The sequence below is a fragment of the Macaca mulatta genome, chromosome 10 (genome assembly GCF_049350105.2).
Source record: "Macaca mulatta isolate MMU2019108-1 chromosome 10, T2T-MMU8v2.0, whole genome shotgun sequence".
Taxonomy (NCBI): Eukaryota; Metazoa; Chordata; class Mammalia; order Primates; family Cercopithecidae; genus Macaca; species Macaca mulatta.
This window is the reverse complement of record NC_133415.1, coordinates 91171156-91194496: the sequence shown is the minus strand read 5'-3', so window position 1 is coordinate 91194496 and position 23341 is coordinate 91171156. Positions and strand designations below refer to the sequence as shown.

The following is a 23341-nucleotide window of genomic DNA, read 5'->3' as shown; positions in this document are numbered from 1 at the left end:
AATTTATTGCATGAAAGATCCTCCCTCCACCTCCAGCCAGCATCTACTCCCACACCTGATCAACTGGGCACTTGCAGCCTTTCTCTGTTCTGGGGATGAAGCTGTTTCCACCCTTTCATGCTGGGTTGCTTCTGGATCTTGTGTGTGTATGTTGGGTGGAGGGGAGGGTCTCCTTATCCACTCAGCAAAGCCCTGTCCTCCCAGAACCCCCGGGCTCACTAAAGGAAAGCAAGGTCTTCCATACCTCAGGTAGGAAGGTTCCAAAGAATTTGGTTGTCAGTCGAAATTTGGACTCCTTTGGAATCTGTAGCAAGAGATGAGAAAAGGATCTCGGAGGATGCTGTTATAGACGGAGTGGAGGGGGTAAGTCCTATATGGGGGCGAGAGGCTGACTGCACACACCGACAGTGGCCAGCCCCTATGTGACAACAGAGCACTGACCCACAAATTCTGCAGCAACCAGCCCGGAAGCCAAGCCACACCTTCTGCAGCAGTTGGCCCAGAATGGTTAGGAGCTAGTCAGTGACCGCCTGCTTGCTTTTTGCTCCTGAGAAAGCCCAATCTGCCCTCAAACCAATCTCATAGGATGCCACATTAAGGCTAAGGCAGAGTCTGCCTCTGCCTTAGTGTGATGCTAGGACTGGATAACAGAGTCTGACAAGTACTCGTCAATGTAGCCCTTACGTTTCTTATTCATTACTTTCTACGTTCAAAGCTCTGTGTTCGGTCCTCTCATAGACTAATATCTCGTTTAATCAGGCATTACTATCTCATTGAATCTTCATGACACCCTTTGGAGAAAACCAGTTATTGGTGTTTTACAGAAGACATAACAAGTTCTGACAGGTAGAGTAATTGACCTGGGCCACCCAGCTGGAGACGGGGGGTGCCGATATTGGAACTCAGCTCTAGCTGACTCTAGAGTCAACACCTTAACCTCCCTCAATGTGAGAAAAGCTTTTTCCAGATTTGTCTGGAAGGGCTGCAGGACTCTGGGTCCAGTGTTCTTCCCACACCCACCCACAGCCCAGCCTTACCATGTCATCTCTAAGGGTCATCTTCAAGACCCCAGCCTGTTGGTATACAAGCCCGGCTGTGTTGAAGAAGTAGTCTGAGAGGCCCAGGTATACCATGTGGTCATGGGCAGCAGGAAACTCCATCACTGCTGGAGCAAAGGGAGGTGGATTGTGGTGGTTCTGACTGTAAAACTCCCCCTGGAGGTAGAGGCAACAGAGTGAGCCCAGGTGTTCTTCAGGAATTATAAGTCAGCATCTCCACCCAGGGAAAAATGGGCTGAAGACACCATTTGTACACTCGCAAAGGAAAAAGGAATGACCAAATAAAAAAAAAAAAAAAAGAAAAAGAAAAAGCAATGATCAGAAGTTAACAGTAGCATCAAATGCCTCCTGGGCATTAGTTTCTAAGTGCGTTTCATGCCAGTCCTGGGAAGGCAGGTATAATTTTGCTCATCGTATAGGAGAGGACACTGAGGCACACGGAGGTGAAGTGACTTGCCCAAGGTCACACAGCTAGTAAGTGGCAGAGCCAGAAATTGAACCCAGGCCTCCAATGTCCAGTGAACATTCTCCTAACCACTCCATTGTCTCAACCTCAACCTTGCTAGTAAGCACAGAAGCCCTACGAAAAGAACAGTGAAATCTTGTTTGTTTCATCTGTGAAGTTAGCAAAATGGGAAAAGAGGTCAATTGTTTTGAGTGTTGTGTGTGCTTTAAACTGATGCTATCTAGTGTTTGGTGAGAGCTTTCATAAGTTTCTAGGGTTGCTCTTTATGTTTCTGAAAAGCAATTTGGCAATATGTTGCAAAAGCAGATCATTTTTAAGCAAATAAATGTTGAGCTTAAAAAACCAAATTATAGATGGATACATATGGTAGGATACCACTTATGTAAAATTTAAAGGCCCATAAAAAGTATAAAAACACAGGCAAGAAGGACACACACCAACATCATCAGCACGGTTCTGGGGTGTGGGGAGAGGCACTCAAGGGGGCCTCCTTAGTTATTTCTACAATGTTTTTTATTTTTTAAAAAATCAGAAGCAAATATGACAAAATGGTAAGATTTCTTAAATCTGTGTGTTGGGTACTTGGAAGTGTATAGCATTCTCTGTACCTTATAATTATTTTATTACTTAAAATTAACAAACATAACCTCCATATTATGGAATACATGCAACTCTTAATAATAATAAGATGGACTGGGCGCAGTGGCTCACACCTGTAATCCCAGCACTTTGGGAGGCCAAGGCAGGTGGGTCACCAGAGGTCAGGAAATTGAGACTAGCCTGGTCAACGTGGTGAAACCCCATCTCTACTAAAATACAAAAAATTAGCCAGGCGTGGTGGCGGGAGCCTGTAATCCCAGCTGCTGCAGGTTGAGGCAGGAGAATCGCCTGAACCTGGAAAGCAGAGGTTGGAGTGAGTGGAGGTCACGCCATCGCACTCCAGCCTGGGCAACAAGACAAAACTCTATCTCAAATAATAATAATAAAGATGGACCTATGTACTGACTAGAAATCATCTTGTTAAGTGAGAAAAGCAAGTGGAAGAACAGTGTGTAACCATTCATGTAGATCATCAGCAAAATCTAGATGGATTTTCTTTTTTTTTTTTTGGAGACGGGTCTTGCTCTGTCGCCCAGGCTGGAGTGCAGTGGCCGGATCTCGGCTCACTGCAAGCTCCGCCTCCCGGGTTCACGCCATTCTCCTGCCTCAGCCTCCCGAGTAGCTGGGACTACAGGTGCCCGCCACCTCGGCGGGCTAGTTTTTTGCATTTTTTAGTAGAGACGGGGTTTCACCGTGTTAGCCAGGATGGTCTCGATCTCCTGACCTCGTGATCCACCCATCTCGGCCTCCCAAAGTGCTGGGATTACAGGCTTGAGCCACCGCGCCCGGCCCCCCTAGATGGATTTTCTTATGCATTTATGTGAGTGCTTAGAACCAGGGACCTGGGAAGTTAACACACTCCATGGTTGTCAGTGATCAACTCTGGGCAGGAGCCCAGGAGATAAACAGGACCTTTCTTATTCACTGAAGATAATTACCTATTGTTTTAATCTTTTCCTCTGTTGTATCACTTAGATATATGTGGGTATTCATTTTTTTTTTCTTAGTATGCCATTTGGTCTAGCAATTCCTCTTTTAGGGAATGCTCAAGGATGGACAGAGACACAATTGCAAGGATGATCACTGCAGCTTTGGTTACGTTTGTAGAAAAAAATGGAGAGCCCAAGTGTCCCAGGAGGGAGCACTGTACTCGTACCTTATCCCAAGCTGTCCGCTGAAAAACCAAGCAGCCAGTAAAGGGCTGCAAGAGGATATTTTGTGGATGGCAAAGATGTTCCTATTACACATATCGATTTTTTAAAGTTGTAAAGCAGAATATATAATATGACACATGCAAAATATATGTCTGCGTGTATTTTGTTGTCTGTATGTGAGTACATGTGTGTGCATTTTTTCCTGTTTCTATATTGTGGGTTTTGTGTGTATTTGTGTGTATTTGTGTGTATTTGTGTGTATTTGTTTTTTGTGTGTATTTGTTTTTATGTACATTTGTTTCTCTCTCTCTCTCTCTCTCTCTCTCTGTGTGTGTGTGTGTGTGTGTGTGTGTGTATCTTCCTCTGTTTCTGCAAAGACAAGGGTTGGAGGGATCTACACTTGTTTATTGATGGTGCTTATCTGTAGGTTGTAGACTCAGGTACTTCTTCTCTCTCTTTTTCTATCTTTTCCTTCTTTCCTATATTTATTTCTGAATTCCTCTGCAGTTTCTAAATTTTCTTTTTCACATTGAATGTGTTTTGAAACAAACAAACTGTAAACAAAGAGGGAAATCACCAATGTGGAAGGACTGAAGGAGGCACAATCCAGGATGAATTTCAGAGTGGGACCCAGCCTTGCTGGGGTGGTGTGGAAGGCTGCTCTGGGAGTGACAGCTGAGCGAAGATCCATGCAGAGTACTGTAAGAAGCCAGCAGGGTACAGATGGGCATTGGGAAGGAAGGGAGTACCAGGCAGAGGGAACAGCTAGGACAAAGGCCCTGAGGTGAGAGGAAGATTAACCTATTTGAGGAAGTGTAAGGCCAGTGTGCCTGGTTGGAGGGTGGTGAGTAAGGGAGGGAGCAGCATGCAATAAAACTCCATCCATCCATTCATCCGTCCATCCATCCGTACATACAAACATACATCCTTCCTTCTATCCACCCACCCACCCACTTACCCACTTATCTATCCATCCATCCATTCATCCATCCATCCATCCATTCATCCATCCATCCATCCATCCTTCCATCCATCCATCCACCAATACACTCACCCACCCATCCACCTACCCACCCACCCATCTACCCACCCACCCATCCATTCATCTGCCCACCCATCCACCTACCTACCCACCCATCTACCCACCCACCCATCCATTCATCTGCCCACCTATCCACCTACCCATCTATCCATGCATCCATCCATCCATCCACCCACCAATACACCCACCCACCCATTCACCTACCCACCCACCCATCAACCCATCCACCCGCTGATCCATTCATCCACCCACCCAGCCACCTACCCATCCATCCACCAACACACCCACCCACTCACCCATCCACCTACCCATCCACCCATCTACCCACTCACCCATTCATTCATCCACCCACCCATCCAACCACTTATCCATCCATCCATCCATCCACCCACCAATACATCCACCAACCCATTCGCCTACCCACCCACCCACTACCGACCCACCCATCCATTCATCCACCCACCCATCAACCTACCCAACTATCCATGTATCCATCCATCCATCCATCCATCCATCCATCCATCCATCCATCCACCCACCCACCAATACACCCACCCACCCATCCATCTACCCACCCACCCATCCATTCATCCACCCACCCATCCACCTACCCATCCATCCACCAATACACCCACACACTCAACCATCCACCTACCCACCCACCCATCTACCCACCCACTCATTCTTTCATCCACCCATACATCCACCCACTTACCCATCCATCCATCCATCCATCCATCTATCCATCCATTCATTCATCCACCAACACACCCACCCCCCCATCCACTTACCCATCCACCTGTCTACCCACCCACCCATCCATTCACCCACCCACCCATCAAACTACCCCTCCATCCATATATCCATCCACCCATTCATCCATCCAACAAATAATTTATTGAGCACCTACTATGTGCCAACCATTGGTCTAGGTGCTGCACATATTGTAGTGAACAAAGCAGTTGAAGCTCCTTCTCTCCCATCATAGTGAGGGAGACAGACTTGAGACTGTGTGTGTGTGTGTATTGGTAATAAAGCAGGATGTAGGGGAAGAGGAGAGAGCTATTTCAGTGATAGTGATCTGGGAAGGCCTCTCTAGGAAGGGAATATTTGAGTAAAGACTTGAAGGAAGCAAGGGAGAGCTGTGTGGAAACCTGGGGAAGGGCACCCAGGCAGAGAAAAAGCAAGGGCAAAGGCCTTGGGGACGGGCAGGCATGGTGTGTTTGAGGAATGGCGGGGAGGCCAGTGTGACTGGAGCAGGGAGAGGCTGGGAGAGTAGAGAGGGTGGTGGTGAGTCAGATAGGAAGTGGGGGACATTATAAAATTTGTTTCCAAGGACTGGGGAGCCCTGGAGTGTCTGAGACAGAAGTGTGAGGGTGTGTGATTCTCAGTGTCAGCCTCACCTTCATCTGTACATCCAGGGTCTCAGCCGTGGTTATTGGAGGTGCCACCAGCCCATAGTTGATTCCAGCCACAGCATCTATTTTGGTCATTACTAGAGAGAAAGATGGACCATGAGTTAGCTTCCATGGCATCATCCCTGGAAACTGAAATGCAGGATAAGAATCCCCTAAAATTGGATCAAGAACTACAGTGCAAGTTCCATTCCCACCTCCTCCAGGGAGCCCTCCTTAAGGGAGCTCACCTTAAGGGAAAATGAACCCACACCCCACATTCACAGACACCCCCTTACTCTCTTCTTCCAACAGCCCTGAGATGAGTGGCTAAGACACACGGTCAAGGGCACAGAGAGACTTAGGCTTGAACCAAACTCTGGATGACCTTGGACAAGTCTTTGCACTTCTCTGAGTCATTTTTTTGTCATTTGTAGAATGAGAGAATCCTAGTGACCTCAAAGATGCTGGGAGGGTTTTGAGAGAAGGTGGATGCCCAATGCCCTTTCCATGCAAAAGCCAGGGAGGATCATTGTCCGGATCATTGATAATAGCCCAGGCTGAGCCCTGGCTGGCTCAAGTCTGAAGAGTTTCTCTGTTTCCCAGTAGTAATCAATGAGAGTTAAATAAACATCAGCCCTTCCTTTATCCCTTTTCTCAGTTAGCAGAGAAGAAACCAAGGCTCAGAAATCCAAGTTGTCCAATGATTGGTGAGGGATGAAGCTGGGATTCAGACCAAAATCTTTTTCCTGCCTCGTGAGGCCAAACCTTGGGCAGTGCAGCTGCATCGAACCTGCCCAGGATGGGCTCCTGTACTGCAGGAAGAAAATGCCTCTTAAATGGGCATATACTATGTGCCAACCATGCAAGGTTTCACAGCGAGGTAGTCCTGAGAGCAGCTGAAAGCCCCGGCTCTGGAGTGAAGGAAACCTTAGCTGCAGATTTGGATCTTGCTTCTGCCTCTTGATGGCTTCATGACTCTGGACAAGTCTCACCTACTCTCTGAGCCTCAGGTTCCTCATTTTTTTTTTTTTTTTTTTTTTTTTGAGACAGAGTCTCGCTCTGTCACCCAGGCTGGAGTGCAGTGGCATGATCTTGGCTCACTGCAACCTCTGCCTCCTGGGTTCAAGTGATTTTCCTGCCTCAGCCTCCAAAGTAGCTGGGATTACAGGTGTCTGCCATGAGGCCTGACTAATTTTTGTAATTTTAGTAGGGACAGGATTTTCCCATGTTGGCCAAGCTGGTCTTGAACTTCTGACCTCAGGTGGTCCGCCTGCCATGGCCTCCCAAAGTGCTGGGATTACAGGCGTGAGCCCAGCCAGGTTACTCTTGTTCCATTGTGAGTTACGGGCTAGGGAACAGGGGGATGGGGTGAAAAACGAGGAGAATAATGCTTCTCTCAGGGAAGTGTTGGGAGACTGAGAGGGGACAATTTCCTGAGTGCCTGCCACAGTTCTTTGCAGCTTGCCAAGTACTTGGGGGTGAAGATTATTGTCCCCATTTTAAGGACATGGAAACTGAGATCCAAAAAGAAGTGACCAATATCAGATCTCAGGGCAGTCATGTGTCTCTAGCCTTAGAGAGCTGGGAGTATTTGGCTGTTTGGCCCTTGCAGAGCTAAGGGAATGAGGCGGTATGGGCTGTTTGTCCTCCTCACTTCTGGACCTAGCACAAGGACTTGATCCGATGCTAGCTGCCACTTGAACATAACCTACTACTCTTCTCATTCCCACCCAGGCCCAGGGCTGTCTGGGAAACTTGCCGGCCCCATCACATCCACCATGACGTCCTCACACCCTCCCCCTTCTGTTCCTTTCTATCCTTGATCCTCATCCAGCCCTCACCTGGCAGAGTCTGGAAATAAGGTTGCAGCTTGGAGGATACAGAACTGGTCACTTTCTCACAGACCTGGGGAGAACCAAACAAGTAATCAGTAAGGTCTTCCCATAGTGAAAAATGTCCCTTGGCAATAATGGGCCAGATATGCCTTGCTTTCCTTGAATGTTTTCTTGAAAATTATGTAGCCAATCAACTTTCCTTTTTCTTTGTGGCCACCAGGAAGCTCAGAGTTGAACATGTAGCTTAGCAATAATAACTGTATATGACTGTATGGCCTACATAACTGCATTCTACTTCCTGCCCTGTGTGTGGAACTTTCCTGATGGGTGTTTATGTTTTCTATTTTATAAGGTGATTTGTTGTTGTTGTTGCTGTTTTGTTTTTTCTTTTGTTTCTGTTTGATTTTGCTGTCTCAGATCCTTTGTGGAATGAGGTAGTAAACAAATACGAGGTAGTCAATGGCCAGCCTTCCCTTATCTGGGCTTCTGGGAGCATGGGCAGGCTTTCTACTTAACTAGGTGGGCACCCTCACGTTTGATATGTGTGGCCAGAGAAGCCATTCCCTACCTGCCTTTGCCACCCCACCCCTATCCCCCTGTCCCCTAGCCCGTGACTCGCAATGGAACAAACACTAGCCTGAGAAGATTTGTGTTGGGTCACACACTGACTTTGACACTGAGAAAGTTGTTCCATTTATCCAGACCTCTCTTTCTTCATCTGTAAAATGGAATGTGGCAAATCATATTTTTCATTCCATTTGCTCTTCTGTAATGTGGCCTTGCCACACCCCCACGAAGAGATGGAGTCTGTGAACTTGCCACTAGAATCTGGGCTTGGTGACTTGCTTCTAAGCAACAGTACACAACAATACACCTCACCTTTGTGTAACTTCAGAGGTGAGGTCGTAAAAGGCTATGCAGAACCCACTCAATGATAGAGAAGCCCAAGCCCCGTGGAGGGGCCATGGTAGTGGCTTGGGTCAATAGTCCCAGCAGAGCTGAGACTTCAAGTCTTCCTAGCCCAGTCACCAGAGATGGGAGCGAGGAACCCTCCAGGTAATTCTAACATGGAACTTTTGAGTCTTCTGAGGTGAGGCCCCAGACCTCATGGAGCAGAGAGCTCAGCCATCCCCGTCATGCCCATCTGATTTCCTGATGCACAGAATCCATGAACATTAACAATGCTGGTTGTTTTATGATACCAAATTTTCAGTTGTTTGTTTTCAAGCAATAGATAGCTGGAATATAGGATTGAAACCACAGCCTTCCCCTCACTAAGAGACTGGGGCTGGGGCTGGTGGTCAGACAAGCTCCTTCCCTCCCTGTCCCGATGTTGTTCTTGAATGACCTTCCCCTCAGTAATCCAGCAGAGTCTCTTCAGTCCTTGCCTTTCTCCACTACTGGGTAGCTCCTGGTGTGGTTGCCCATTCCCTTCTAGAAACACTCCTTCTAGAGACCTGTGACCAAGACCTTCTGCTCTCTTCCTATCCCCTACAGGCTTTTCCCCAGACTCCTTTGCAAGCTCTTCCTCTTTCACTGAAGACGTGGGAGCTTCTCTGGGCTCTCTTCCTGGCTCCCTGTCCCTTCCACTTAGGCCCTCTTCTTGAGCTGTTTCAGGCATCCCCATGGCCCCTGTGGCAGGTGCTGCAGCGCCCCGCCCACACTCTCTGGACTGTGCTCAGAAGTGCCAAGAAGTTAGGTCTCTAAGAACAGCCTTCAACGAAAGAAGGCTAGGAGGTGGCAGACAAATACCCCAGCCTTCTTCCCGCTTCTGGAACAATTCTGAGGTGTGCTCCCCACCCTTCCTCTGAGAATTGCCAGCAGGACTGAGTCCCAGTTGCCCATAGCAGCAACCCACTCAGTAAAGCCCCTTCCCTGCCTCCCGACCTCCTCACTGCGCTGCCTGGGAACCCCTCCCAATAAATGACTTGCACTCAAACCCTGTCTCAGCATCTGTCTTTGGGAGCCCAGGTGAAGTCACCCCCACTGCTCCCAACATGTGGCCAGTACCCAGGCCCTACTTTGCAGCCCAGGCTTATCTGAGCTCCAGTCTGGGGACCCAGATGCCTCATAGACAACTGTCCCTGGGTGTCCTACTGGTCCCCAAGGCTGGCACATCCCAAACCAAACTCCTCAGGTTCCTACTACTCCTTAGGGTTGGCTGCACCATCTGCCTAGAGGTCACCTCTATCCTCCCCCTATCCCTCCTTCTACACTGTCAATCAAGTTATTTTTCCTGGGGGATGGAGGGAGGAAGGGGAAGGAGTGAAGAGGGGAAGATAAAGAAGGAAGAAAGGGAGAAAAGGAGAAAGGGAAGGAAGGTAGAAAAACAGTAAAGAAAGAAAAGAAAGGAAGAGCTGGGCGCGGTGACTCATGCTTATAATCCCAGAACTATGAGAGACTGAGGTGGGTGGATCACTTGAGATCAGGAGTTCGAGACCAGTCTGGCCAACATGGTGAAATCCTGTCTCTATCAAAAGATACAAAAATGAGGCAGGCATGGTTGCAGATGCCTGTAATCCCAGCTACTCAGGAGGCTGAGGCAGGAGAATCTCTTGAACCTGGGAGGCGGAGGTTGCAGTGAGCTGAGATTGTGCTACTGTACTTCAGCCTAGGCAACAGAGCGAGACTTCATCACCAAAACAAAACAAAACAAAACAAAAGAAAGGAAGAAGAGTGGGAAGAAGGAAAGGAAGGAAGGAAGGAGGGAAGAAGGAAAGGAAGGAAGGAAGGAAGGAGGGAAGACAGCAGTGGGAAGGAGGGAAGGAGAAAATTTGGTTTCCCTGAAGTGTGTTTCTACCACATAAGGCTCTTGAAGTCTTAAGAGGACCTGGACTGGCATTCTCCGAGGAACCTGCGCCTCTTCTCCAAATGACCCAGGAACAGAGGGCCGCACAGCTGGCAGCTGGGGCCCTGCTGGACTCCTGAGCTGCACCTCAGGCATTGTCACCAGTGTTGCTCACCTATCAGGGCCAACAGATGGCTCCAGATCACAGCAAATCCTGATGGGATCCCAGCTCCCTCCCTGCTCTTCCCTTCATGCACAGTTTGTACTGACACAGGCTCTTCCTTCTCTCAGACACCCATCCTACACACTGTATTCCCTGGGGGCAGACTCCCTGGCTCACTCCTCACCATTTCCAGCCCCACCTGGTATCATGACATCTCATTCCTTCATTCATTCATTCAGGCCAGTACTTGCTTCTAAATCGGATCTTATGATTAAGAGCAAGGTTCATCTCTGAGGCAGGGTAGCCTGGATTTGAATCCAAGCACTATTACTTCCTCTTTCTGTATCTCAGTTTACTCACCTGTAAAATAGGGATAATCATGGAATCTCTCTCACAGGGGATTAAGTGCCAGAATGTGTGGATTAAATGCTGGAATCCATGGAAAGAGTTCTTAGCATAGTGTCAGATCACTGTAAACACTCCATATATTATATGGGCCAACATCATCACCATCCCCACCATCACCATCACCATCACCATCACCATCACCATCACCATCACCATCACCATCACCATCACCATCATCAACTTCACTATCACCATTGAAACTGCCCAGGATGAGCTCCTGCCTTGGAGGAAGAAAATGTCTATTAAATGGGCATATGCTTACCACCATCACCATCACCATCATCAGTCTCACCATCACCATCATCATCATCATCATCCCCACAATCACCATCATCAACCTCACCATCACCATCACCATCATCATCATCTCCACCATCACCATCACCATTATCATCATCCCCACCCTCACCATCATCATCCCTACCATCACCATCATCCTCATTATAATCTCTACCATCACCGTCACCATTATCATCATCCCCACCATCACCATCATCAACCTCACCATCACCATCCCCATCATCCCCATCATCACCATCACCACCATCATCATCCCATCACCATCACCATCACCATCATCATCATCATCACCATCCTCATCATCATCACCATTACTATCGCCATCATTAACCTCATAATCACCATCAACCTCACCATCACCATCATCATCACCACCATCACCGTCATCAACCTCACCATCACCATCATCACCATCACCATTATCATCCTCACCATCACCATCACCATTATAATCATTCCCAGCATCATCATCATCAATCTCACCATCACCATCATCATCCCCACCATCACCATCACCATCATCCCCACCATCACCATCACCACCATAATAATCCCATCACCATCACCATCATCAACCTCACCATCACCATCATCATCATTATAATCTCCACCATCATCATCACCATTATCATCATCCCCACCATCACCATCGTCAGCCTCACCATCACCATCATCATCATCATCAACATCACCAACCTCATCATCTCCACCATTACTATCACCATCATCAACCTCACCATCACCATCATCACCACCACCATTATCATCCTCAATATCACCATCATCATCATCCCCACCATTACCATTACCATCATCAACCTCACCATCACCATCATCATCCCCACCATCACCATCACCATCATCCTCACCATCACCATCACCACCATCATCATCCCATCACCATCACCATCATCAACCTCACCATCGCCATTATCATCATCACCATCACCATCCTCATCATCACCATCATCATCATCATTCCCACCATTACCATTATCATCATCAACCTCACCATCACCATCATCACCATCATCATCATCCTCCTCAACCTCACCATCACCATCATCACCATCATCATCATCAACCTCACCATCACCATCATCATCACCATCACCATCACCATCCTCATCACCTCCACCATTACTATCACTATCATCAACCTCATAATCACCATCATCAACCTCACCATCACCATCATCACCATCACCATTATCATCCTCACCATAACCATCATCATCCTCACCATCACCATCATCATCATCATCCCCACCATTACCATCACTATCGTCAACCTCACCATCATCATCACCATCAACAGTAGCAGCAGCTTTACTACTTATTAGCTTGGCTGCTATAGGGGCCACTTTTAAATGGTACTAAGAAATAATCGTAATTGTTCCAAATGTTAAATATATCTCAACACTCTTCTCAGACTATTACTTGATTATACAGACAGCTGAACTGTGGGTGAGCTAGCCTAGTAAGTGAGCACATTTTCTGCATTATCTCATGAATCCTTATAGTGCCTTGGTGAAGAAAGTATTAATGTCCTCTTCTTTTTTTTTTTTTTTTTTTGAGACAGAGTTTCGCTCCTGTTACCCAGGCTGGAGTGCAATGGCATGATCTTGGCTCAGTGCAACCTCCACCTCTGGGTTCAAGCAATTCTCCTGCCTCAGCCTCCCAAGTAGCTGGGATTACAGGCATGTGCCACCACTCCCGGCTAATTTTGCATTTTTAGTAGAGACAGGATTTCTCCATGTTGGTCAGGCATTTTTAGTAGAGACAGGATTTCTCCAGTTGGTCTTGAACTCCTAACCTCAGGTGATCCACCCACCTTGGCCTCCCAAAGTGCTGGGATTACAGGCGTGAGCCCCACGCCCGGCCTAATGTCCCCATTTTACAGATGGTAAAATTGTGGTTCAAGAAGGTCAAGTCATTTCCTCAAGGTTACACAGCTAGTTAAGCCCTGGAGCCAGGGCCAAAACTTACCCCGAGACGCTATCCTGAGACTTTGGCTGGGGATTGTCCTGCTCATTGGAACTGTCCCATCTAATCCCAACCGAGCCACTGGCTCCACTCTTGCCATGTGACTCTAAAACCCATTCTATAGTCCACTGTGTTATGCATTTTGACAAACATGCATTGATTTCTTGCTTTTTAAGCTTTTGACACAGTATCTTCAGATAGATGTTCTCACATGATTGATGCCCCCCTACCTGTTTAGTGTCTTTAACAAGGAAACCAACGTCTTCCACCTAGAAGACTGCACGAGCCTCCTCAGTGGTCTCCTTGCCCCTACTCTTGGCCCCTCCAGTCATTCCCACAGCGGACAGGGAAATTGTTCTAAAGCACAGATCTGGCCAGGTCACCCCCTTGCCTAAACCTTCAACGACTTCCATTGCCCTCTGGAGAGAGCCAAAACTCATTGCTTTTTGAGACAGGCTCAGATGATTCTTAAAAATTTATAATTTGTTAATGGAAAACCAGCTGAATGAATGGCCTCGTCTCTTATCTGAAGTATCTGGGTTGCGGGTTGAGGCTGTGGGCATGGTTGGAGGAGTGCTGGCCGACACCTGTCCCTTATATTAGTTCCAGCCTCAGGGAATGGGCTACTACTGGGGTTTGGCCAAAGCCCAGAAATGTAGCTTCATCAATGGCATTTGTCTGAATGGGGAGCATCAAGGAAGGAACTCGGGGTGGGGTGGAGGAAGGAGTCTACCAGGGGTATGGGAAGAGAGGGAGGCAGGAAGGGAATGGCATTTTCTCAGCAGGGAGGAAGGCTGGGGAAAAGCAGAGGTGGCCCAAGCAGGCATGAGGGAAAGTTTGTTGGGAGTGTGGGAAGTGATCATCTCTTGGTCTCTTGGTGGATTCTTCAGCAAAACATACACGACCGGCTTTTAGAGCTGGGGTTGTGGTTTCAAAGGGCTATAAGCACTACCAAGGGGTCTGGAGTGACAGCAGAGTGTCCGGAGAAGGGGGAAGTGTGTGGTCACTGAGGGCCCTTCCCCTCTGTTCGCTGATGGGGCTCCAAGCCCCTCCTACCTGGCTGTTCAACCTGTTTTGAAGCGTAGACTCAATTTTTTTGCGGAAGAGTCGGATCAGCCACCTAGAGATGGACAAGTAGGGAGATAGATGAGGCTTTTCGGTTGTCCCTGGGCTGGATTCAGGAGGCTGCATCGTCTCAAAAGCTTTCTTCCCTCCTGGAAACAGGCCTTGGCACCCTCGCCCCTGAGCTCTAACTGCACACACACCCCATCAGACGCTTGTCCCCGATTTAGTGACCTGTTCATGAGGCTATTTCCTGAATCCCTGCGTGGTTGGGCCCCTGCCCCAGTCTCATTCCTCACCAGCCCCTCCCTCACTGCACACCAGCCACACTGGCCTGCCATGTCCTCTCTCCTGTGTGTCCTCCCACCACCGTGCCTTTGCACATGCTGTTCCCTCTGCTTAAAACACCCCCGTCCCTAACACCTCCCTAACTAATGCCTACTTATCCTTTCATCTCAGTTCAAATGTCATTTTGCCAAGGAAGAATTGGCCTGCCCCCAGATGGGGTCAGAGCCTCCGGTTCTCTGTGTTTATACAAGTTTGTACCTCTTTTTTCTTAATTCTTATCTCCTTTTGTAATTCTGTGTGAACCATTCATTCATGCAATGCTTTGGTTAATGATTTTCTTCCCCACTGGGCTGAAAACTTTAAGAGAACAGGACTGTGTGGCTGAGTCTGGGGTGAAATAAACCTGGACTTGAACACTCACCAGCTGTAGCAACTTAAGCTATTGCCTATCTCTCCATGCCTTGGTTTTCTCCCCAGAAAACGGGGTAATAATAGACTGATCTCACAGAGTCATGGTGTGGCTTGAATGAGATAATGAGTGTGCTCAAATCAGTGTTGGGCACAGTCAGCCTCTGACAAATATTAACTCTTACTAAGTTTTCATTGGTCACTCATTTCCTGACCACATTGCACAAGCCTGGTGCAGATCTGAGTCTCACTAGATATTTGTTGAATGGATGGATAGATGAATGCCTACAGATTTGTGATGATGATATAATTTAGTGCATATGTAACGTGCTTAGTATGAGCCTGGGACATAGTAAGTGCTCAGTTAAGTCTGCTGAATGAATATGGAATAAACAAACGATGCCTTGAGAAAGAGAGTGTCTGCTTCATCTGTGGACCCCTGCCTCCCGTGCCATGCCTGAGGCCTCTGAGCAAGGCCTGGCATGCAGGTGGCACTCTGGGTGTGTTTTCGGAATACAGGGATGATTGAGAGAGTTGTTCTTTAGGTCCCTCCTCCCAGCCACAGCCCTTTGGAGTCCATACCCCACTCTGCTGTTTGAGATGCGCACGTGGACACTGTTGATGTGGCTGCTGCAGCTGGAGCAGCTGACGGTGGGCTTGCCTGATGTGGAGTCACTGCCCAGCTTCAGATCAGCCGAAATGGACACGCCTTCTACGCTCAGGTCAAAATTGCCGCTTGTTTTTCTGGAGAAAAACAAAGAGGAACGTGGAACAAATCCTTTCTTCCCACTGCCGTTCAAACTTTACCCCAGTGCGGGAGGGCGGGTTTTGTTATTATCCCCACTCCAGGCGAGGAGATGCAGTTCAGAGAGAAGAGGCACACAGCAGCTGAGTGGGACAGTTAGGATTCCAACCTGAACTCTGAATTCATGTCTGACTGGCAGGAACCTGCTCTTAACCACTGCCTCAGCTGCCGCCCCAGCTGTGTGGCCTTGGGCATGTTTCTTACCTCTCTGAGCTTCCATTTCCTCCCTCAGACCCTGGTTCAGCAGTCAGACACCAGAGTGTGTGTCCCAGCTTTGCTACTAAAAAGCTGGGTGTTTGGGGCCAATGACTTGCATTAATTAATGGCACCATTAATTCAGTAATGAGGTTAATAACTCCTCCCTCAGGGATGCAATGGGTTTTGGATAAGACAGTGGACATTCTTTTGTTTTTGTGTGTGATCAGCAAGGGAAAAGATAGATGCAAAAGGCCCCAGGGAGAGAGTTAAGTGATCATTGTTGTAGGGAGGAGACACACCGAGTAGTTCTTGTAAGGGCAGGCAGACTCACGCCCCTTTCATTTGCCAGGGCGGTTTCTCCTCCATTTTCCTCCCTAGATTCCCCAGAAAGGAGACCTTCCTAAAGCGACGGTCACTCTGAACCACTGTTAGTGGGCAGGGTAGCTGTGGGGAGAGCCCAGGATTTAGATTCGGAGTTGTAGTTTGGGTTATTTGCCCCTATTTTTCACCCTCCCCTGCATTCATACCCTTACCATTGCCTATCATGGCGGGGTTGAGGAGGGTGCCTTTGCTTGTCCTTGACTTTGGGCTTGGCCATGTGAAATGATTTGGCCAGTGTTATATAAGTTCTGAGCCTGGGCCTTAAGAGGACCTGTGTGTTCCTGCTTTCCCTTTTTGCACCTCTGCTATCACCAAGAGTATGCTCTGCATAACCCACTGGTCCAAGGAGAAGGAGACACAGGTGGAGCCAAGCCTCCTTTGCTAAGCCCAACCCAGGTCAGCTGAGCCCCAGCCAACACACAGATGTATAAGTGATGACAGCTGATTGTTGTTTTAAGCCACAGAGTTTGGGATAGTTTGTTACACAGCAATAGCTAACTGATAAACAGAAGAAATTGAAAGTTCCACTTAGCTTTCCACCGGAAGCCACATGCACCAACTCAGCCTTGCCAGTATCCTGCACTGAGATGTGGATAAATGCTCAGTTATTAACCAAGGGTCATGTAAAATCTTCTCATGTGTAGAATTTCCTGAGGAACCCTGTGGCAATAGGTGGTCACAGGCAAGGCAAACATTGGGCATTCCAGAGGCCCTGACTCTCTAATCCCGTCCAAATATCACCAAGAGCGCACCCAACAAACCGCAAGCGCAGAAACGCACATGAAACGTTTTCGTGCCTTCCATTTCCCGCTGATCTTGATGTTGGCGTTGCTGATGGAGAACTTAAGGCCCACATTGGGCACCATGCTTATCTGGGAACTGGGAAGCTGGAATTCACGGATGTCCATGCTGCAAAGGAGAAATGTGAATTTCATATAATTTCATATAATCCTAGGTGCCCACATGAGGACTTGGTTAATGGTTAATGCAGACTCATCCCCCACCACCTGGTCCTTCACTCCGTCCATTCCAGGAGTTCCAAAGCTAAGACAGCAGCCTTGACAAACATGTAGGCAACTGGAGTGGCTTAGGTTTTGAAGTCAGAAAAAACCTGCATTTAAATCCTGCTCTTTAATATACTCTTGGGTTACCCTGGGCATAATTACCATGAGCCTCAGTTTCCTCATCTGTAAAACGGGCACAATGATCTCTATTTTGCAGGGTGCATGACAATCAATGAAGATAAAATAGGAGGCCCTTTAACTGGAAACTCTGCATAGGAGAAGTCTGTATAGCTCTGTCTTGTTTCGCTATTGCAGCCCCAGAGCCTGCTGTGTCAGACATACAGTGGGTGCTCAAAATATCTGTGAATGAATGGGTGTACAAAACTCTGTAGAGGACTTTCATGGGTTTTCTGCCCAGTGCACAACCCCCTTCTTGTGATAACAGAACTACTAGATTATTTAGGGGAAGCCCCTCCCCACATCTGTTCCATGCCACTCCAAAGAAAGTTGATCTTATGTCCATCTTCAGGGGGTGGAGCTTGCAACTTAGGCTCGGCCAGGTAGTGTATTTCATTCCCTGGCTACAGTGATTGGCTCAGGGCTGTGTACGTAACCTAAGGTGGGCCAGTCAGAGTGAGTCTTAGGGCTCTCCATTCAGAGTGCTGAGCAGGAGATCTAGCGAGACTTACCGGTGACTGTCTTGCCTGTGGAGGGGATACACTGCCTGCCAATTGGGCCTGTCCAAGGAAGTGATGCTGAGAGGTGGCAAGAGAGGAAACAGGGCCCAGTGGCATGTAAGCCTGCCTCAAGCTGAACCTGAAGCCAGGCTCTTCCAGTGACTTTTCAGTCATGTGAGCCAATGCATTCTGCCTTAAGCCATTTTGGAAAAGATTTTCTGACCTTGAAACATGGCACATTCTAATTGATAAACGGCACAGAGTTTGGGGTTTCATGACATTTCCTGGGAGTTGTGGTTTGTGTGGCTTTCTCCACGCTCAGCTGGGAGGTTGCCTCTCCTTGGGATGATGTAAACACAGGCTTTGGGATATGAAACTCTGTGAGTTGAGGAGTTTGTGGCTCTGGGTTCTAGCTCTTGGTGGTCCCAGAACACCGCAAGTCCTGCAAATCAAGGACTGAGCTCTGGCGGGCCTCACCTGTAGAAGCTATAACGCCCCTTCCCAAGATGCTTGATCTTAAAGCTTCCTGAGTAGTCAGGAATCTTGATCCTCTTCAGCTCCTTCTGCAGCGCGGCCGTCCCCTGCTGGCTGGCTGAAGGGAGAAGGCAGGGGTGACAGTCAGAGGCACGGCCTGGAGCAGGGGACAGAGGGGCAGGGCAGGCTCTGGACCCTGGGCGCCTGTTCATAGCATGAACAGTGGCACTGGAAGGGTCAAAAACAGGGACCAGTTAAGGTTTCCTAGAAAAGGCCAAATAGTAAACTGACCCTTTATAGGAAACCAAACTGCCTCTGTCACAAATACTCAGCTCTGCCGTTACTGCACAAAACAGCCATAGACAATATCATGGTCTTCTGTGTGCCTGTATTCCAATAACACTTTATTTGTTGGCATTGAAATGAGAATTTCATATAATTTTCACATGTTGTGAGATAGTATTTTTCTTCTTTTGTTGTTGTTTTGAGACAGGGTCTCTCTGCGTCACCCAGGCTGGAGTGCGGAGGCATGATCACGGCTCACTGCAACCTCGACCTGCTGGACTCAGGTGATTCTCCCACCTCAGCCTCCCTAGCAGCTGGGATCACAGGTGTTTGCCACCACACCAGGCTAACTTTAAAAAAATGTGTTTAACATTTTTGCAGAGATCTGGGGTTTCACCACGTTGCCCAGCTGGTTTCGAACTCCCGGGCTCGAGTGATCCTCTTGCCTCAGCCTCCCAAAGTGCTGGAGTTACAGGCCTGAGCCACTATGCCGGACCCTTTTGATTTTTCCCCATCATTTAAAGATATTAAGACTATTTTTGGCTTATAGGCCATGCAAAAACTGAGGGCTATAGTTTGCTGACCCGTGGTCTAAAATATCACCCCTGAAACACCCAGTTATGCATCCTACTAGTATTTGTTGGGTACTTAATTTGTTATTTGCTCTATGCTACACCCCCCCACATCCCCCACCTCTCTGAGTTTTGGGCTGTCTCCCCAGGGCCTTTGCACAAGCTATTCCTTTTCCCTAAGAAATTCTTCCCTCCCATATTCACCCGGTCAGCCTCTAGTCAGCTCATTTATCACTTCCTCTGGGAACCCTCCCTGGCCCAGTAGATCAGAGCAACACCCTGTGTTATTCTCATGATGCTGTGGATGGCTCCTCCAGAGCCCCCGTTACCATTTGTAATCATGCATTTATTCACATTACTCTGACTAATGTCCCTCCCCTATTACATGTAAGCCCCTTAGGTCAGCAGCAATCTGTTCTATTTACTAATGTGTCCCCCACATTCCCATTGTGCCTGACACTTTGAAGGCACTTAAGATTTGTTAGATGAGGCTGGGTGCGGTGGCTCACGCCTGTAATCCCAACACTTTGGAAGGCCAAGGCTAGTGGATCACTTTAGGTCAAGAGTTCAAGAGTTCAGCCTGTTCAACATGGTGAAACCCCATCTCTACTAAAAATACAAAAAATTAGTTGGGTGTGATGGTGCGCGCCTGTAATCCCAGCTAGTTGGGAGGTTGAGGCAGGAGAATCACTTGAACCCCGGAGGTGGAGGTTGCAGTGAGCTGAGATGGCGCCATTGCACTCCAGCCTGGGTGACAGAGCGAGACTCGGTCTCAAAACAAAACAAAAAAAGATTTATTAGATGAATAAATAATGTCCTAATGGCAGAAATTCTACCACCAGTTATGATGTGGCTAACAGCATCAAAGAACCAATTAAAAGGCAAACACATTACCTGAAAAGGAGTAAATAGTAAGATGAGGGAGCCCAGACTTTGGGTTTTCTCGGAGCCAGTTAGGAAATAATAATATCAATGAAATGTATTGAGCTTTACTCTGTGCCAAGCGCTGTTCTAGGCTCTGGGCATGTATGAATTTGTACAATCCTAGGAAGTAGGTCCTGTCACTACCCTCATTTCACAGATAAGGAAGCTGAGGTTCAGAAAGCTGACGTGACTTGCTAGGGGCCACACAGCTGACAAGGAGCAGAATTTGAACCCAGGCCTTCTGGTCCCAGAGCCCATGCCCTAGAGAAGGCTTTCTGGGGGTTCAAAAGTAAATGACACATAACTGGTCACCGTGTGGAGGGAAAAAAAATGTGTGGTGTCCAAGATCTGTAAGTTGACAGAGACCAGGCCTCGAAGGGTCTCAAATGCCATGCCAAAGGGTCAGGATAGCTTCTGAAGGCAGTAGGCAGCCACGGAGAATGTGAGCCAGGGGAGGACGTGAACAGATTTGCTGCATTTCAGAAAACTCACTCTGATTGGCACAAGGGGATTGGGTAGAAGGGGAAACTGAGGCTGCTATGACGGAGCATGAAGACCACCGAACTTAAAGACCATGACTGAGCCTCTGCTTTGACAGGCTTCAGGGCCATACTCCTTCCTCCTAGCTCTTCTGTCTTGTGTGGCCTTCTGTCTGCGGCTCTAGGATTCAGAGACGTCCTGCTGGGCTAGGGTGGGAATTCAGGGATGGGATACCAGCTCCTCCTGAGTCCTGTCTGTTTCCCGAGGGCACCCCAACTGGAGAGGCTCTGCCTTCCCCTTGGTCTGATTTCCCTGGGGCTGGCTATCACCCACTGCTCTGCAGGTCATCTCTCTGCCACCGGGAGGCAGCATCGAGCAACCCCACGCTGGGGCATCAGGCAAGACCAGAGCTCAAATCCAGGCTGCCAGCTTCTGGCGTGCAAGTGTTGACAGCAGCAGTTTGTCTTACACAGGCTGAAGCGAGGGTAAATGAGATGGTGCGTGTAAAGTTCCTAGCTCAATGCCTGGCACAGGTTAGAGCAGGTCAGCACGGGCTGTTTCATGCCTTTCTCTCCTCTGCCTGGGCCTGGGTGAGTGGTCTGGGGGGACCCTCTTTGTGTCACCCAGCGGAGCACTGTGCACAGTATGGCCACCAGTCCCTGCACTGGGGAGAGCACGGGGTGGGGAGGTCCTCCCACACTCTCCCTCTGACTGCTCAGCCTCCTCAGCATTGAGAAGCAAATGGCAAGGCTGAGAACTGGCTTTAGAAAGAAGAGAAGGGCTTAGAAGTCCAAGATGGAGGTTGCAAAGAGGGAAGGAGGGGACCATGAGGACCCTCAGGGGTCTGAGCACTGGACTTGGAGTCCTCTAGACCAGTTCCCCAATCCCAGCTCTACCATCCCAGCCCTGTGATCTTAGGCAACTTGCTCTGCCTCAGTTTCTTCATATATAAAATGGGGGCAAGGGGACCTGCCCTGAGGAGCTATGAGTATGCCAGGTGATGGGTCTAAAGGGCTGTACACAGTAGATGCTCAATAATTGCTCCTCAGGGGTGGAGAGGAGGGAAGGAAGGCATCTAATTACCATAGTCCAGGCCCTTCTGGGAGATCCTGACCATGACGCCAGGGTTGGCGGCCGCTGTCACGGTGGTGCCCACAGCAACCAGCACCAGCAGGGATGCCCATCTTGGCGCATCGTGAAGGCCCCTGGCCACGTCCTCTCTCATCCTCCAGAGCTGCCAAGACCTCAAGGCTTTGAGGTGGGACCACAGAGCTATAAAGGAGTCCACTGGGGACATGCAAGTCAGTAGAATGCGGAAAGGAGGAAGGAACCTGGCAAGAGTGGGAGAGAGGGAGGGCAGCTGTGGTTTTCCTTTGTGGTTAGGGCCCCACAGGCAGGGAGAAGTGCAGCCTGGGAGACTCGCATGTGCATGTATGCATGCCTGTGTGTACACGGGTGTGCACGTGTGTATGTGTGTGTGCAGATTGGTTCCCCTCCCTAAGCACCCCATCCCCCGCTCTGTGCCACCACCCAAATGCCCCCACCTACCGACTCCCTTGAAGCTGGGTGGCACAGACGTAAGGATTCATATTTTTCTTTCTACTTTTGATTTCTTTTGTATTTTGGATAGTAAAACATTTAAGAAAACAGATGCTTTAGTGTTTTCTTGTCCTGAAAGGCAGTAGTGGTAATGATTTAAATGCTCACATTTTAGAGTCTAGTATCTTGGCTGTGGTTTTACATCTTAGCCCTGTCTATTTCTCTAGTGGTCTGACCTCAGGCAAGCCCTTTAACCTCTCTGAACCTTAGTTTTCTCTTCTGTAGAAGAGAAATATATAGTACTGCTCCCTCTCTGGATTGTGGAGAAGGTAAAATGAGCTTAAAACCACGTAAAGCATTTAGCACAGTGCCCGTGCAAAATAAATATCCAAATACTTAATGTTAATGTTACCCTGATTTCAAAAGTAATCCATATTTATCAGCCAAAATTTGAGAAAGAAACAAGAGAATACAAATTACATGTAACTCCCTCTTCCAGAGACAAGCCAAAGTGTATTTTAGGGCATTTCTTTTCTCCCTCTTTTGTTGGTAAGCATAGGTAGAGGGTCCATGTTTGTTAATGAATATGGGATCACCTGGTCAGTTTGGTAAAGTTGCCTTTTTTTGATAAACAATATGTAGCGAATGTTCTTCTCCAGCATTAAATATTTCATTGCTTCCTCATCCCACAGCTTTCTTATCCAAGCTTCTGTTTTCGTACATTTTTACTCATTCCTTTGGCAGATGTAGAACCTGAGGCTTCACCAGGGGAAATGTTCTTCCCACAGTCACTCAGCAAGCTGCTAGCAGAGCGAGGATCAAAACACAGCCCTCCAGATGCATCCCACACCAGCCCGAATTGCTCAGCACCTTGGGAGTTGGGGGGATGTAGACACTCCCCACCGCCAACCCAGCTTTCTAGACAGGTCCCTGTCTGCTCAGCCCCTGCCCCTCCCTCTGCAGCAGCCTCAGGCCTTGGGTGGGCAGGAACCCCACCGGGCAGCCTGCTCTGTCTCCATGGTGATGAGAGGAGGGGCGGGGCTGCAG

The 23341-nt window shown here is 48.4% G+C and overlaps 1 protein-coding gene across 1 annotated transcript in view; it reads right to left on the bottom strand.

Moving 5' to 3' along the window:
• BPI (bactericidal permeability increasing protein) overlaps positions 1–22072 on the bottom strand; it is a 34825-nt gene extending 12753 nt beyond the window's left edge. Inside the window, exons 1-9 of the mRNA XM_015149035.3 lie at positions 21839–22072; positions 18498–18612; positions 17120–17248; positions 15538–15699; positions 14254–14317; positions 7559–7622; positions 5724–5815; positions 1038–1214; positions 245–304 (exon numbers count right to left, since the gene is read on the bottom strand). Of these exons, the coding sequence (XP_015004521.3) occupies positions 245–304; positions 1038–1214; positions 5724–5815; positions 7559–7622; positions 14254–14317; positions 15538–15699; positions 17120–17248; positions 18498–18612; positions 21839–22052 (1077 nt within the window). The 5' untranslated portion in view covers positions 22053–22072. The remainder of the gene's footprint in view (positions 1–244; positions 305–1037; positions 1215–5723; positions 5816–7558; positions 7623–14253; positions 14318–15537; positions 15700–17119; positions 17249–18497; positions 18613–21838) is intronic.
• Between the last annotated feature and the right edge of the window lie 1269 nt (positions 22073–23341).